Source organism: Triticum aestivum, chromosome 4B (genome assembly GCF_018294505.1).
Source record: "Triticum aestivum cultivar Chinese Spring chromosome 4B, IWGSC CS RefSeq v2.1, whole genome shotgun sequence".
In the NCBI taxonomy this organism is placed as follows: Eukaryota; Viridiplantae; Streptophyta; class Magnoliopsida; order Poales; family Poaceae; genus Triticum; species Triticum aestivum.
Genome location: NC_057804.1, coordinates 427,207,950 through 427,219,657, shown reverse-complemented (window position 1 = coordinate 427,219,657; position 11,708 = coordinate 427,207,950). Strand labels below are relative to the sequence as shown.

Genomic DNA, 11,708 nt, shown 5'->3' with positions numbered 1-11,708 from the left:
GACAACAACGAAGCCAGACCTCCAAAGCGATGCCTCCAAGAAGGGTACGACCATGGATAGTCGCCACCGCCCGATCCGTGAAGATCAGGTTTTCACCCGGAGCAAGGCGGTAAGAGTGGGAACGCCGCGACGGAGCCTTCAGGAAGGGTACGGCGTCAATTGCCGCCACCGTCGGCCAGTCAAAGGACTGGGCAAGTGGTGTACCCCGACGCCCACACTCCACCGTCGCACCCTAACTCCGCCAACCACCCGCAACCACGCCACCTGCGAGGCCATGGATGCGCGCCCGCACCTGAGACGCACGCTCCGTCCGCAAACGTCGCGCCTCCCGCCGCCAGAGCCGCCGCCCTGCAACCAGACAACCCCGAGACCTACACAAAGGCCCTGGCTTTGGACCAACCGACGGCCCTCAATCGACAGATTCACCCGCAGACGCTCCGCTGGAAGACCTATGCCAACCCGTCCGCGGCCGAGGGACGTGGGAGAAAGGGGAGCGAACAAATCCGGACCGGCACAGTATCTTAGATAATTAGTTTTGCAAGTGAACATTTTCTTTACCTTCCTTTCTGTAAAATCTTCAAACCATGTCAGACATTCACTATCATGCATAATATGTATGCTATTGTTTACTTTTCTGCTTTATGTTGGACTAATTTTTTTTACTTGGAATTTGAACATAGAGCATATGTGTTGGAAAACATGGATCCACCACACCGGTGCCCATGTGGCCATGTCCAGAATTAACTGTAATGCACATAGAACAGATGGAGTACATTATTGTTTCATAAAAAGCATAGCCCTTACAGGTTACAACATGGTGTCATTTATTGGGAAGAGAACATATACTACTACAACTCATTGTGATAATAATGGTAGTAAAAGAAGCCCCAACCCCCGGTGACGAGAGTTCAGTCTTGGCCTACTCAAATGCCGCCGTTCCCTGGCAGCCGCCGTAATTCTTGGCGAATCACCACTTCTTCAGGCAATCTGAAAACTCACAGCGATATATATGTTAGTATCGGCAGTATAAACCGAAAGGAATGAAGAAAAGAACTTAGAATTTGATTAGAGAAAGTTGTCTTTGCCTTGAGATGCCTCTTGGCAGCATCAAGCAAGGTCAGCGGGACATTTTTGGTTTGCTTATAGGCTTCGATCTTGTTCATCTCCTCGGTGTATCTCTCAAGGTTGGGCCTGTCTTTGGCGATCTCGTAGTTCCTCAGGTGAGAGTAGTATATCTGAACCCTCTCCAAGATGGTCACGTACGCAATATCCACCTGCAAGTAAAAGGAGTTGAAGCAAGCATTACCACAAACATTCCTGTGGAAATCAAAGCAGAACACATTTGGTTTAAGCTCGAACGGATTAGCATATAGTACCAAGCTAAATTGGCCAAGGAAGAACGGGCCGTCACTGAACTTGGACAGGGCAGCTTCGATCTTGTCTAGAGCAGCAACTGGTGAACAGAAGGATGTAATTAGTCCGAAACGATGTGCCTATGATTCAGAAAGTAGTCGCGGAGATGATTGTCAATTACCAGCTTCATCTGAAATGGCCACTTGGGAGATCAAGGGCGAGTAGAGTGCTTTGGTAAAGGCGTCAGCGTAAGCAATCAGCTCATCGGCGAACTGCCTCTTAGCCGGATCCTGGCAATCGACACATCCAAAGATTACAGCAAGACTGAAACATCATTTTCTTCCCTACAGTGAATGGGCTATATCATCTGATCTTACTTGAGGAAGCAGTGCCGGGCCTTGGAAATTGGTGTCGATGTACTTGATCAAATCCAAGCTCTCTCCGGTGACCTTGCCGTCGTGCTCCAGGGAAGGCACCTGTATATGAAGTGGAGGGATGATGATGAAGGTATAAGCATTGGGATGGTGCGAGAATAGGAGGGAATTCGATCCAGGGACAGATGATCATATGTATCGGTGAAGTGTGAGTCGGCGCGTACCGTGCCCTGTGGGTAAACATTCTCCTTGTACCATGCTGGTTTGTCCTCCAGATTGATGGCGACAAGCTTGATCTCCTCCTGCAGACCCTGCAGAGAACGACGCACGGAAAAGAACAGGGTTTCAGTTTCTTTTTCTTCTCCACGCAAGGTTCAGTGATGGATGGAAGATGTGACTTGGCATCGGCTGCAAGTACCTTGCAGTTCCGGGTAACCCAGGCGCGCTGAGCAAACGGGCAGGTGTAGCAAATGTACAGTCTTCACGTACGTACGTACGTACGTCGCCGCACATAATCAACCGACAGTTAGTTTAGTATAAGTAGTTAGCTCATGGAATGGATCCCGATGGATGCAGAAGTGAAGCTTACTAGTGGTGGTTGTAGGTGGTTACCTGGTGGTGCCATCGAAGAGGGTAGGGGGCTCGGAGACGGCGCCCAGTGCAGGCGGGAGCACTTCTTTCGTGGAACTGCAGCACACACACACACCACCGTCTCAATTACTCCATGTATAAAATGATGCAAGTACAACTATACATACCTAGGCGCTGAAGTAATCAGAGTAATCACGCACCTGGCTAGTGCTGCAGCTGCGGCCATTGCGAGTACGTGGTAGGGACGTGACAAGTGTAAGAGGCAGTGGTTGCTCGAGTCGTCTGAATGAGTTTCTGATGCGTTGGTCTGGTGACTGGTGAGCGAGTCGTCCCGGGTATTTATGCGTCGCCGGGAGGAGATGTGGGAGCCAAGTTGGCGACTGGAAATGGGATGACGGAAGGAAGGAAGGTCTCTTCCGGCTAATCGTACGTCTCCGTCAGTTCGTGATCGTGCACCTAGCTATCTGTTGGTCCCACCAAATCGGGCTGCGGTGTTTTGTCGCTTTTGACGTGGGTGACGTAACTGATTGGGTCATCATCCTCAGCGGCAGGCCCCGGCTGGTATAATGACGTTTGTTCTCAGCATTGACGTAATCGATTGGGTCATCTTTCGGAGGCGAATCTGCTTCCGGTAGAATGGCTGCCACTGCTATTTATTTATTGAGTTAAAAGCACTGTGTCCTATAACTTGCTCAGGATATGATGATTTAGTCCTAAAACTTACAAAATGAATCTATCCAGTCCCACAACTTGCAGCCAACGTGCAACTTTGGTCTTAGACCAATCAGAGCTCGACAACTGGACTGCTTGGGCCCAAGCTGGTTAGCGCACGCCTTTTTTGCAAATACCCCATGCCTTTCCTTGTTATGAACCCGCACTCACTAAAACACCTGAATTAATTGTTTTGGAGACCACGGTCGTTTGCCTACCCCCCCCCCCCCATTGCAGACAAACCAGCACTACTCGTCGCCCACCCCCTTTCTGTTCTTGCTCTCAGCTCACACCGCTCCTCCTCCTCGCCGCCGTCTAGCAAGCCGCCGCCGCCAAGCCCATGGTTTCGTGGAGTGATGACGGATCCAACTCCTCCTCGTCTGGTGGCGACTCCGCCAGCAGTCCGGTGAGATCCTCTCCACCAGCATCTGGCATTTAGGGTTAGGCGAAAATTGGGGATTTTTGACCAGATTTGATTTTAGGCTCCTCGCACCATTGACTGCTCCGATTGGAGCAGCCTTGCAGTAGATCTACCTGTTAGATGTGAGCACCAAGCAATGTGTGAGAAGTTGGTTGCCTTTGAGTCTGTTGACAGTGGAGGAAGATTCGTGGGTTGTGCACAAAAGGTTAGTAGATGTTCATAGTTGTATATGTAGATGGAATTGCTTTAGTAGATGTTCATAGTTGTACATGCTTTATCCATTTAAGAACATATGTGATTGAACTTCATTTGTGCCATTTTTATATGTTCTGTGCCATATTGCTGTAAGAAGAAGATTATCTTTTTTTAAATAATTTAGAGTGTTGTCCAAATATGTAGTGTTTAAGTAGCTAATTAATGCTCAAAGGTTACTGTGAAAATAGCAACCTGGATATGGTGTCAGTTAACTGAATCTTGATTCAGCGTTACTGAATTTTGTGCAGTTAACTAAATGTAGATTCAGTGTTACTGGATTTTGTGCAGTTAACTGAATCTTGATTTAGTGTTATTGAACTTTGTGCAGTTAACTGAATAATGCATTTCAATTTAAATGTTTTCCTCTTCAATTTTAGGATGGGCCTAAATGCCCCTATGTGCATTGGGTTGAGCTAGAGCGGCCTCCTCAATTGAAGATGAGTCTAGCTAGGGTCTTGGACATGTATGAAGAGGTGGTCAACCTCAGGCTCAGGCAAAATGTTGTTAATGCTGAAGAAAACTTTAAGATATTGGGAGAGAAGAAAAAGATGGAGCAAGATCTGAGGTTTTTTAAACTAGATTTTGCTAAGATGGTGGCTGACAAGGAGCAGGCAATTACTGAATCGGGCAACACAAGGCTAGCTCTCTCTGACCTAAAGATAGAACTCGAGAAGAAGAAAATGTTTGATAAATCTCTGACCAACATTCATCAGGTGGTAAGGGCTAAAGCAGAGAAAGAGAGGGATGAGATGAAGCAAGAGAGGGACAAAATGATGGAAGAGAGGGACAAATTGAAGGAAGAAAGGGATCAGTTGAAGAAAGAGATAAAGAAGCTAGAGTACATGATTGGTGACTTGTTCAAGCATAAGGAAGACACCAAGTGCAAGATAAGGAAGGACAGGGAGATGCTAGATGAATGTGAGTGATCCATTGCTGTTGTAATGCTGCCCAAACTTGGAGGTGATCTAATGGAATTTTATTAGTGGACTTGTTTAATTTAGTTAATGAGGATCAGTGGACTTGTTTAATTAAGTGAATTTCTGCCTAAATTTATGTTATCTTTGATGCAATGACCTAATATGCACTATACTATCTGAGTTTGAGTTATCTTTGATGCACTCAGTATCTTTGGTGCTCTAGTGGAATTCATATGGAGAGAACTGAACTTTTATTCTGTTTTCTGAATCTGGATTCAGTTAAGTGAGTTTTGATTTGGTTAACTGAATTTGGATTCAGTTAACTGATTTGTTGTGTCACTTAATTGATTTGCTATTCTAGTTAATTGAAATTTTGTTTAGTTTACTCAATTATGGTTCAGTTAACTGATTTTTGTTTAGTTAACTCAACTAGGGTTCAGTTTAGTGAAATTTTGTTCAGATAGAACATTGACTCATACATTCACTCATACATAGATAGAATTACATTCATACATTGCATACATCCCATCATCGACAGATCTCATGCATTGCATTCGTCGACAGATTTCGTACATAGATAGAAAGGTAGATCTAGGAGCATAGAAACTTAACAGCAAATTCATGGGTAGAGAATCCTAGTCCACCTCTACCTAGTGACCTAAAAAGGATGGAAATTTGCCCTCCTCCTTGCCCAGTAGATGATATCATCATTACTATGGTTCGAGCCAAGGGGGAATGCCTCCAGGAAGTGTCCCATGTCCTTGCGGTTGCGTGCTGCAAGGATCCTCTCTGCCAGTTGCCTTCTCTCCCTCCTTCTTGCCCCTCTATGTCTGGCTCCCCTGGGCACCTCTTCTTCTTCATGTATGACCTCTCCAGGATCCATGTCTCCTAGGGTTTTCTTTGGCGGCTGGGGGAGGAGAAGGGAGGGGTTTGGGTTTGACTGCTGTTTCTGCTAATGGGGTGTGCTTTATATAGTATGGTGACTGGTAGGTAGGCAGAAGATTAATGGTGGCTGGTAGGTAGGCAAAAGAGTAATAAACCAGCCCATTTTTAGGCCCACATTGCTTACTTAATCCCCAATGTGCAAATCTGGCAGGTATGGCCTTGATTTGCCGAATTTGTATTCCGTTAACTGAAATTTGTTTTACACAGTAGTGCCGAATTTTGTGTTCAGTTAACTTAATAGAAATACAGTTAATTGAACATGTTTAGAGACAACTGAATTGTTGTCTCAGCTAACTAAGTTTGATAACTGATTTTTTGTCTTTGACTATTTGTTTGATAACTATTTTTTTGCAGAATGTAGCATATGTACCTACAGAATGCTATTTATAGTACGTGTTCCACATGGTCTATCTAGCTATCCACATGCACATAGAAACAATAAAGCAGTACAATGCAACATTTCAAGCTAAGCACTGCAGCATTTGCAGACCAACATCATACATAGTTCAATTTGCAAACCACATAATTACAGATAACTTATGTGTTGTATATAGTAGCACACCTAACCATAGCATGTCCAAAATAGTTCTAACTTATATGTTGTGATGATATAGCAGCATACCTAGCTAACAACATCATAGTTCTAACTTATATGCTGTGATATATCATCATAGCTAGCTAACAGCATCATATTTCTAACTTATATGTTGTGATATAACAACATACCTAAGCAACATCTGCAGACCCTACTTTCTTCAGCATCCTCTTTCTTCACTCCTTCTTGAGCAACTTCATGCGCTCGGAGAGGCGCACCACCACAACTGCCCTCTTTACGGCTGCTCTCTTCTTCTTCTTGACCCCTTGTACGGTCGGCACCACACCCTCCTCCTCAACCTCCTGCTTGATGATGACGGCTTCAGGCAGATCTGGCAGCTCGTCCGCCTCAATGGGTAGGTTCCGGTCACCCTCCACGGCGGCGACGACCGGCGCAACTATCTGCACCTCCGGCTCATCGTTTGACAGGACAACGACCTCCTCAACCTCCTCGTCAGATGACTCATCGTTGGAGTCGTCATGTGGCCCAAGGAGGACAGATGGACCACGACGGTCCAAGTAGGCGGCGTTGACGGGCACTGGGAGGGCAACCATGACATCGCTGACGTGCTCAGTCCTGGACGCAACGCGCTCTGCATTCGGCTGGGCCAATGTCGCGGTGGATGAGCGGTACATCCACCAGCGGGCGCACTGCCTGGGGTCTGGGGAGCGCTGAACCTCGCGTATTGCCCACAGGAGGATGGTTGCCGGAGGGACGTTGAAGCTGGCGGGGAAGGCACAGAGCTTTTCAGCATCCGTCATCACCTTCACGAGACCGCGCGTGTGGATCCTCATCATCTGAAAACTTGGGAACCACCGCGCGATCTCCCTGTATTGCGCGCGTATCTCTTGGTTGTCGCCGGCCAGCTCTTCGACGGCCTTTTGCCGGCCGAGACTCTGGTCCATGGTGACGGCGGTGGCGTGGTCGTCGACCCGGGTTTCTTGGGTGGTTGGTGGTATAGGAGAGTGGGGTGTGCGAGCGGTGAGTGGGAGAGAGAACGACAGGTTGACACGTCTTAAAGCCTGGGAAATCGAAACGACAACACTTTGCTACGCATGGTCGTCACACAGCGAGCGTAACACACGCTAAACTGCAGGGCCCACTAACTAATAATATTTAGATAAGAAGGTGCTAGTAGAACAAATCACTACTTCTATCCCATTGTCATTGCATGCAATGTTATAAACCTCAGGTCCTGGGTTCGAGCCCCAAGCCATATTTTTTGTTTTCTAATATTTTTTTCCAGTACAGCAGTCAATACAATTAAGTTAACTACAACAGCAGTGAATAAAATTTAGTTAACTACAACAGTCAACCACATTCAGTTAACTAGAACAGCAACCAATAAAATTCAGTACACTACCTCATTGTGCACTTAAGTTCAATTAAATCTCATTTAACTAGCTCATTGTGCACTTAAGTTCAACAGGCCAATATGCACTAAACTTCATTCTACATTACTATCCCCCCTTGAGGAACTTCCCTCCAAATGTTAAGTTTACAAAAAGGGCAATGAATGCCATTGTTTGCCACCAAAAATAGGCAATGCTTGCCACTTGATGCCACTGTTTGGCATCCTTAACAGGCCAGTCATTAAGTTACATCACTCTAGGCCTTTACAAAAAAATGTCACCGGCAACAGCTAGCTAATCAGGGAGCAGGTGCATTGACATCTTCAGGAGGAGCATTGAGATAAGGTACTTGGCTAATCCTGTCATCTCCAAACAACAGCCAATATGCCCTCTCACCTGAAATACCTCCTCTCCCTGCAGTAGCTGGAGCTGCACCTCCTCTCCGTGCAATAGCTGGAGGTGCACCTCTTGCTCTGCCTGTAGCTGGAGCTGCACCTCTTCCTCTGCCTGCATTTGGAGATGCTCCTCTTCCTGTGCCTGCATCTGGAGTTGCACCCCTTCCTCTGCCTGCATATGCATTTCTTTGTCTTTTACATGCTCTTCCTATAGCAGCAACTTGTGATCCTTCTTCTTTGTGAGCTACTGTGGTTGCCCTTGTCTGCCTACCAATGATCATCTCTGTGGTGACCACTGGCTGAGGTATTGCAGCAGCAACAACAACAAAGGCAGACTGTTGTGGTAGTGGGCCATATACCCTTTGAGGAGCTCTTCTAGCAATATCTCTTTGAGCCATGGTGAACACCATACTTGTTGGTGAATCAATTGGATCCAACATAGGATCTACATTGTTTGGGAAAATGTTCTGCACATATTCATTTAAGCACATTCAGTTCTGTGTAGTTAAGTGCTTGCTATGTAGTTAAGATCTAGAATGAGTTAAGTATAGTACAAATGCAATTAAATTTAGTAGTGCATATACCTGAAGAAAGGTAGGGTCATCATAGCTATCATCAACCACCTCTATCCCATCTTGAATGAGAGTTTCCTGCCATCTGTAGTGGCTCTTTCTGTTGTGATAAGCTCTCCCATAGATTGAGCAGTGCATTGTAACACATTTTCTGTTCAAAACCCTCACACCATTCTTGATCTTCTCCTCTGGTGCCTTCTTCCTATTTTTCTTGGGCCTTCCCAACTGTTTAGTAAACACCGGTGGATGCACCTTGTACCCATTATGTATCTCCCAATGCTTTGGGTCTGCAAGAGGAACAAGAGTGTATCCATATGCCTTGAGATATGTCTGAACTGTATAGCAGTCATGAACCATTGTCTCTGGATCAATCCTCTCCTCCCTGCAACATGCTATAGAATGAACACATGGTACTCCAAACAACTGCCATCTTCTACAATCACATGTGTGCAAAGCAAGATCCATTGTGTAGCTATTGTTACCAGATTGTACTCTGAACATTTTTTGGCCAGCTTCAGATACATGGCAATTTGCAGCAAACTATGTATTCTTATCCAATTTATTATTGATCTTTGGGCATATTCTCTGCCCTACCCACTTTTCTATAGCTTCCCTTTGTTTACTCACTAGGCTATGCATGATCTTGTAGAAGATATATTGAAGCATACTTAGCACTGCCATCTCTCTGCCATCAAGAATATAGCTGTTAAACACTTCTGAGTTATTGTTCAGCAGGATGTCACATTTGGGAAATTCCGTGAAAAATGCCTTGCACCATGTGTTTGCCTCAAGTCTCTCAGTCCAGTGGAAGGCAGTTGCGCAGTGATCATCCATTTTCTGACAGTTCTCTCTCCACTTCACCTTGTTTGGTGATCTTGCAATGACCCACGGATCTTCCTTGAGTACCTCTGCTCTGTGCTTCTCATTAAAATTTTGGTAAATATGCCTCACACAAAACCTCTGTTCTGCATCTGGCCAAACCTTGTGCACAACATTTATTAACCCTTTCTGCTTGTCACTCATAAGTGTGAAAGGAGATGTGTTTGTAATGTTCAGATCATCTTTTAGAGTGGTCAGAAACCACTCCCATGAACCTTTGCATTCTACTTCCACCCAGCCCATTGCAATGGGGAAAATGCAGTCATTAGGATCAATTCCAGCAGCACTAAGGAGCACTCCTTTAAACCTTGGTTTCATATGACAACCATCAATGAAGAGAATAGGCCTGCAGCCCTTTAGCCATCCTCTCTTACATGCATCATAGGACCAATATAATGTTTTCAAACATTTTCTGCCCATTAGAAATTTGGTATCTTTGACAAGTGTAGTTGTTAGCAGGAATGTAGACCCGGGGTTTTTACTCCTTAGCTCATGCCCATAAGCCCATAGCCTGCTGAACTGCTCTTCCTCATCACCATGTATCTCCTTAATTAAGTGCTTGCTTTCTAGCCCTAGACAACTTCCCTCTATTAGGAATAACATTGAATTCCTTTGTTATTTTCCTTGAAAATGTTCCAATTGACATCTTCTGGTCATCTCTGAACTCATCAATGAAAAAATTGCACAGGAATTTTGCTGTCATATCCTTTAATTTCCACTTCTTCTAGCACTTATTCAATGCATTGTAGGCCTTGATGACAAAACCTCCAGTCATGTTGTCATTTCCAGCCTTAAGCACCCATGGGCAGCCACCCTGACAAACTACCTCTAATCTGATCTTGTCATTCTTCACCTTCTTGATCTGCACTTTGTTCCTTATTGAATACGCCTTGAGAGCTGTCCTCAGCTCAACCACATCAGCAAATACCATACCTACTCTAAATAAAGGGGATTTCATGTCCACCTTCGAATTGAAAGCTTTGAATTTGTACTTCAGTTGATCTTGTGCTTCAGTGGAGGGGTTCAGATCTTCATCTTCAAGTACATAGTCAGGCTCAACCTCTACCTTGTCTTGCGTAGCCTCTTCACCAACATCAAATTCAATGTTGTCTTCATAAAGATCATCATCTCCATCATCTATGTCATAATCACTATCACTGAATTCTGAATCTGAGACCACAACATTTTTAGTCTGCAAATTTGGCTCTGCACCAGCAACCAACAAGTTTGGGTTAACACCACCATTAAGCAAGTCTGTCTTTGCACCATCTGTCAGCAAACTTGGGTCAGCACCATCATTAAGCAAATCTGGCTCTGCACCATCTATCAGAATATCCTCTACTTCTATCCCATCAGCTGCAACCTCTGAAATGGGATCTTCAACATTCACAGAAATGATGTTGTGAGTAGATGTTGCACTGCTTACACTAACAATTGAGTTGGCCATTCTGACAGGACTTTTAGCTGATGGCATCTTCAATATCAAATCTTCTCTGAAACTGTTGATGAAGTCTCCATGGTCAACCATAATTGCAAGAACTTTGTGCTGAGCACTAGCTGTGATCAAATGCTGCAAATCTTCATCACCTCTAATTCTCACCAACCCATTTGAAATTGTTTTCTCAGGCAAGCACCAGTAAATTATGTGCTCATTGACAGGATATCCCAACCATTTTAGGTGTTGTTCTAAGACTGCATATGAAAATGTGCAAGCATCAACATAGTCAAGCACCTCCAAAGAAGAGTTATAGTACTCTAGGGCATTGATAGGTCCACAGAAAAGACCACCATGTTACATTTCCAATGTAAAGAAAGGAGTGTGAACACTCTGTCCCATTGCTGAATCACACACTGCATCCAAAAAGGGAAGAAATTCAGTGCAAGATTTAGTTAACTGCATATAACAATGAAATTCTAACACTGAACATGAACTGCAAAAATTCAGTTAAAATCCAGAACTAAATATAAAACTGACTAGTTAAATGCACAAATTCAGTTAACTGAATTATAAGCAATAACATAAATATACAGTGATTGCAAAGCACATTCAGATAAATTACATATAGAAGCACCATAGGAATGAATTAATAGCCGCTGGGCCACCTTCTTCATCAAAACCCTAACTGACAGTTCACTATTATAATGACAGAACACAACATATGATTATAAATCCACCACTACAGGGACTGTAAGCAAATCTACACAAAATAATATGCCAAATTCACAAAAGAAATACCACATAGTGTGCTTCCACGCAACAATACTATCTTCATGCCTGAAACCCATGCATTTGTGCAAAAACCCTACACTAAATGCATAGCTCAAAACCCTAGCTTTCATGGTAAGAA

At 44.5% G+C, this 11,708-nt stretch overlaps 2 protein-coding genes across 3 annotated transcripts; one reads left to right on the top strand and one right to left on the bottom strand.

The window, feature by feature from the left end:
- Window positions 1-763: 763 nt before the first annotated feature.
- On the bottom strand, window positions 764-2,664 carry LOC123094934 (protein IN2-1 homolog A). 2 transcript variants are annotated; one of them, XM_044516798.1, is made up of 9 exons: window positions 2,519-2,623; window positions 2,340-2,414; window positions 2,146-2,206; window positions 1,952-2,038; window positions 1,731-1,829; window positions 1,535-1,643; window positions 1,377-1,453; window positions 1,086-1,274; window positions 764-987 (listed from the first exon to the last, which is right to left on the bottom strand). In XM_044516798.1, the coding sequence occupies exons 1-9, from the start codon at window positions 2,542-2,544 to the stop codon at window positions 979-981; spliced, it is 732 nt and encodes a 243-aa protein (XP_044372733.1). In that variant the 5' UTR covers window positions 2,545-2,623; the 3' UTR covers window positions 764-978. The 2 variants fall into 2 exon arrangements, with proteins under 2 accessions (XP_044372733.1, XP_044372732.1); XM_044516797.1 differs by lacking the exon at window positions 764-987 and having other exon boundaries at window positions 996-1,274; window positions 2,519-2,664.
- Window positions 2,665-3,261: 597 nt separating this feature from the next.
- On the top strand, window positions 3,262-4,754 carry LOC123094932 (uncharacterized). Its single transcript, XM_044516796.1, has 3 exons — window positions 3,262-3,435; window positions 3,512-3,655; window positions 4,083-4,754. The coding sequence occupies exons 1-3, from the start codon at window positions 3,370-3,372 to the stop codon at window positions 4,629-4,631; spliced, it is 759 nt and encodes a 252-aa protein (XP_044372731.1). The 5' UTR covers window positions 3,262-3,369; the 3' UTR covers window positions 4,632-4,754.
- Window positions 4,755-11,708: the final 6,954 nt, after the last annotated feature.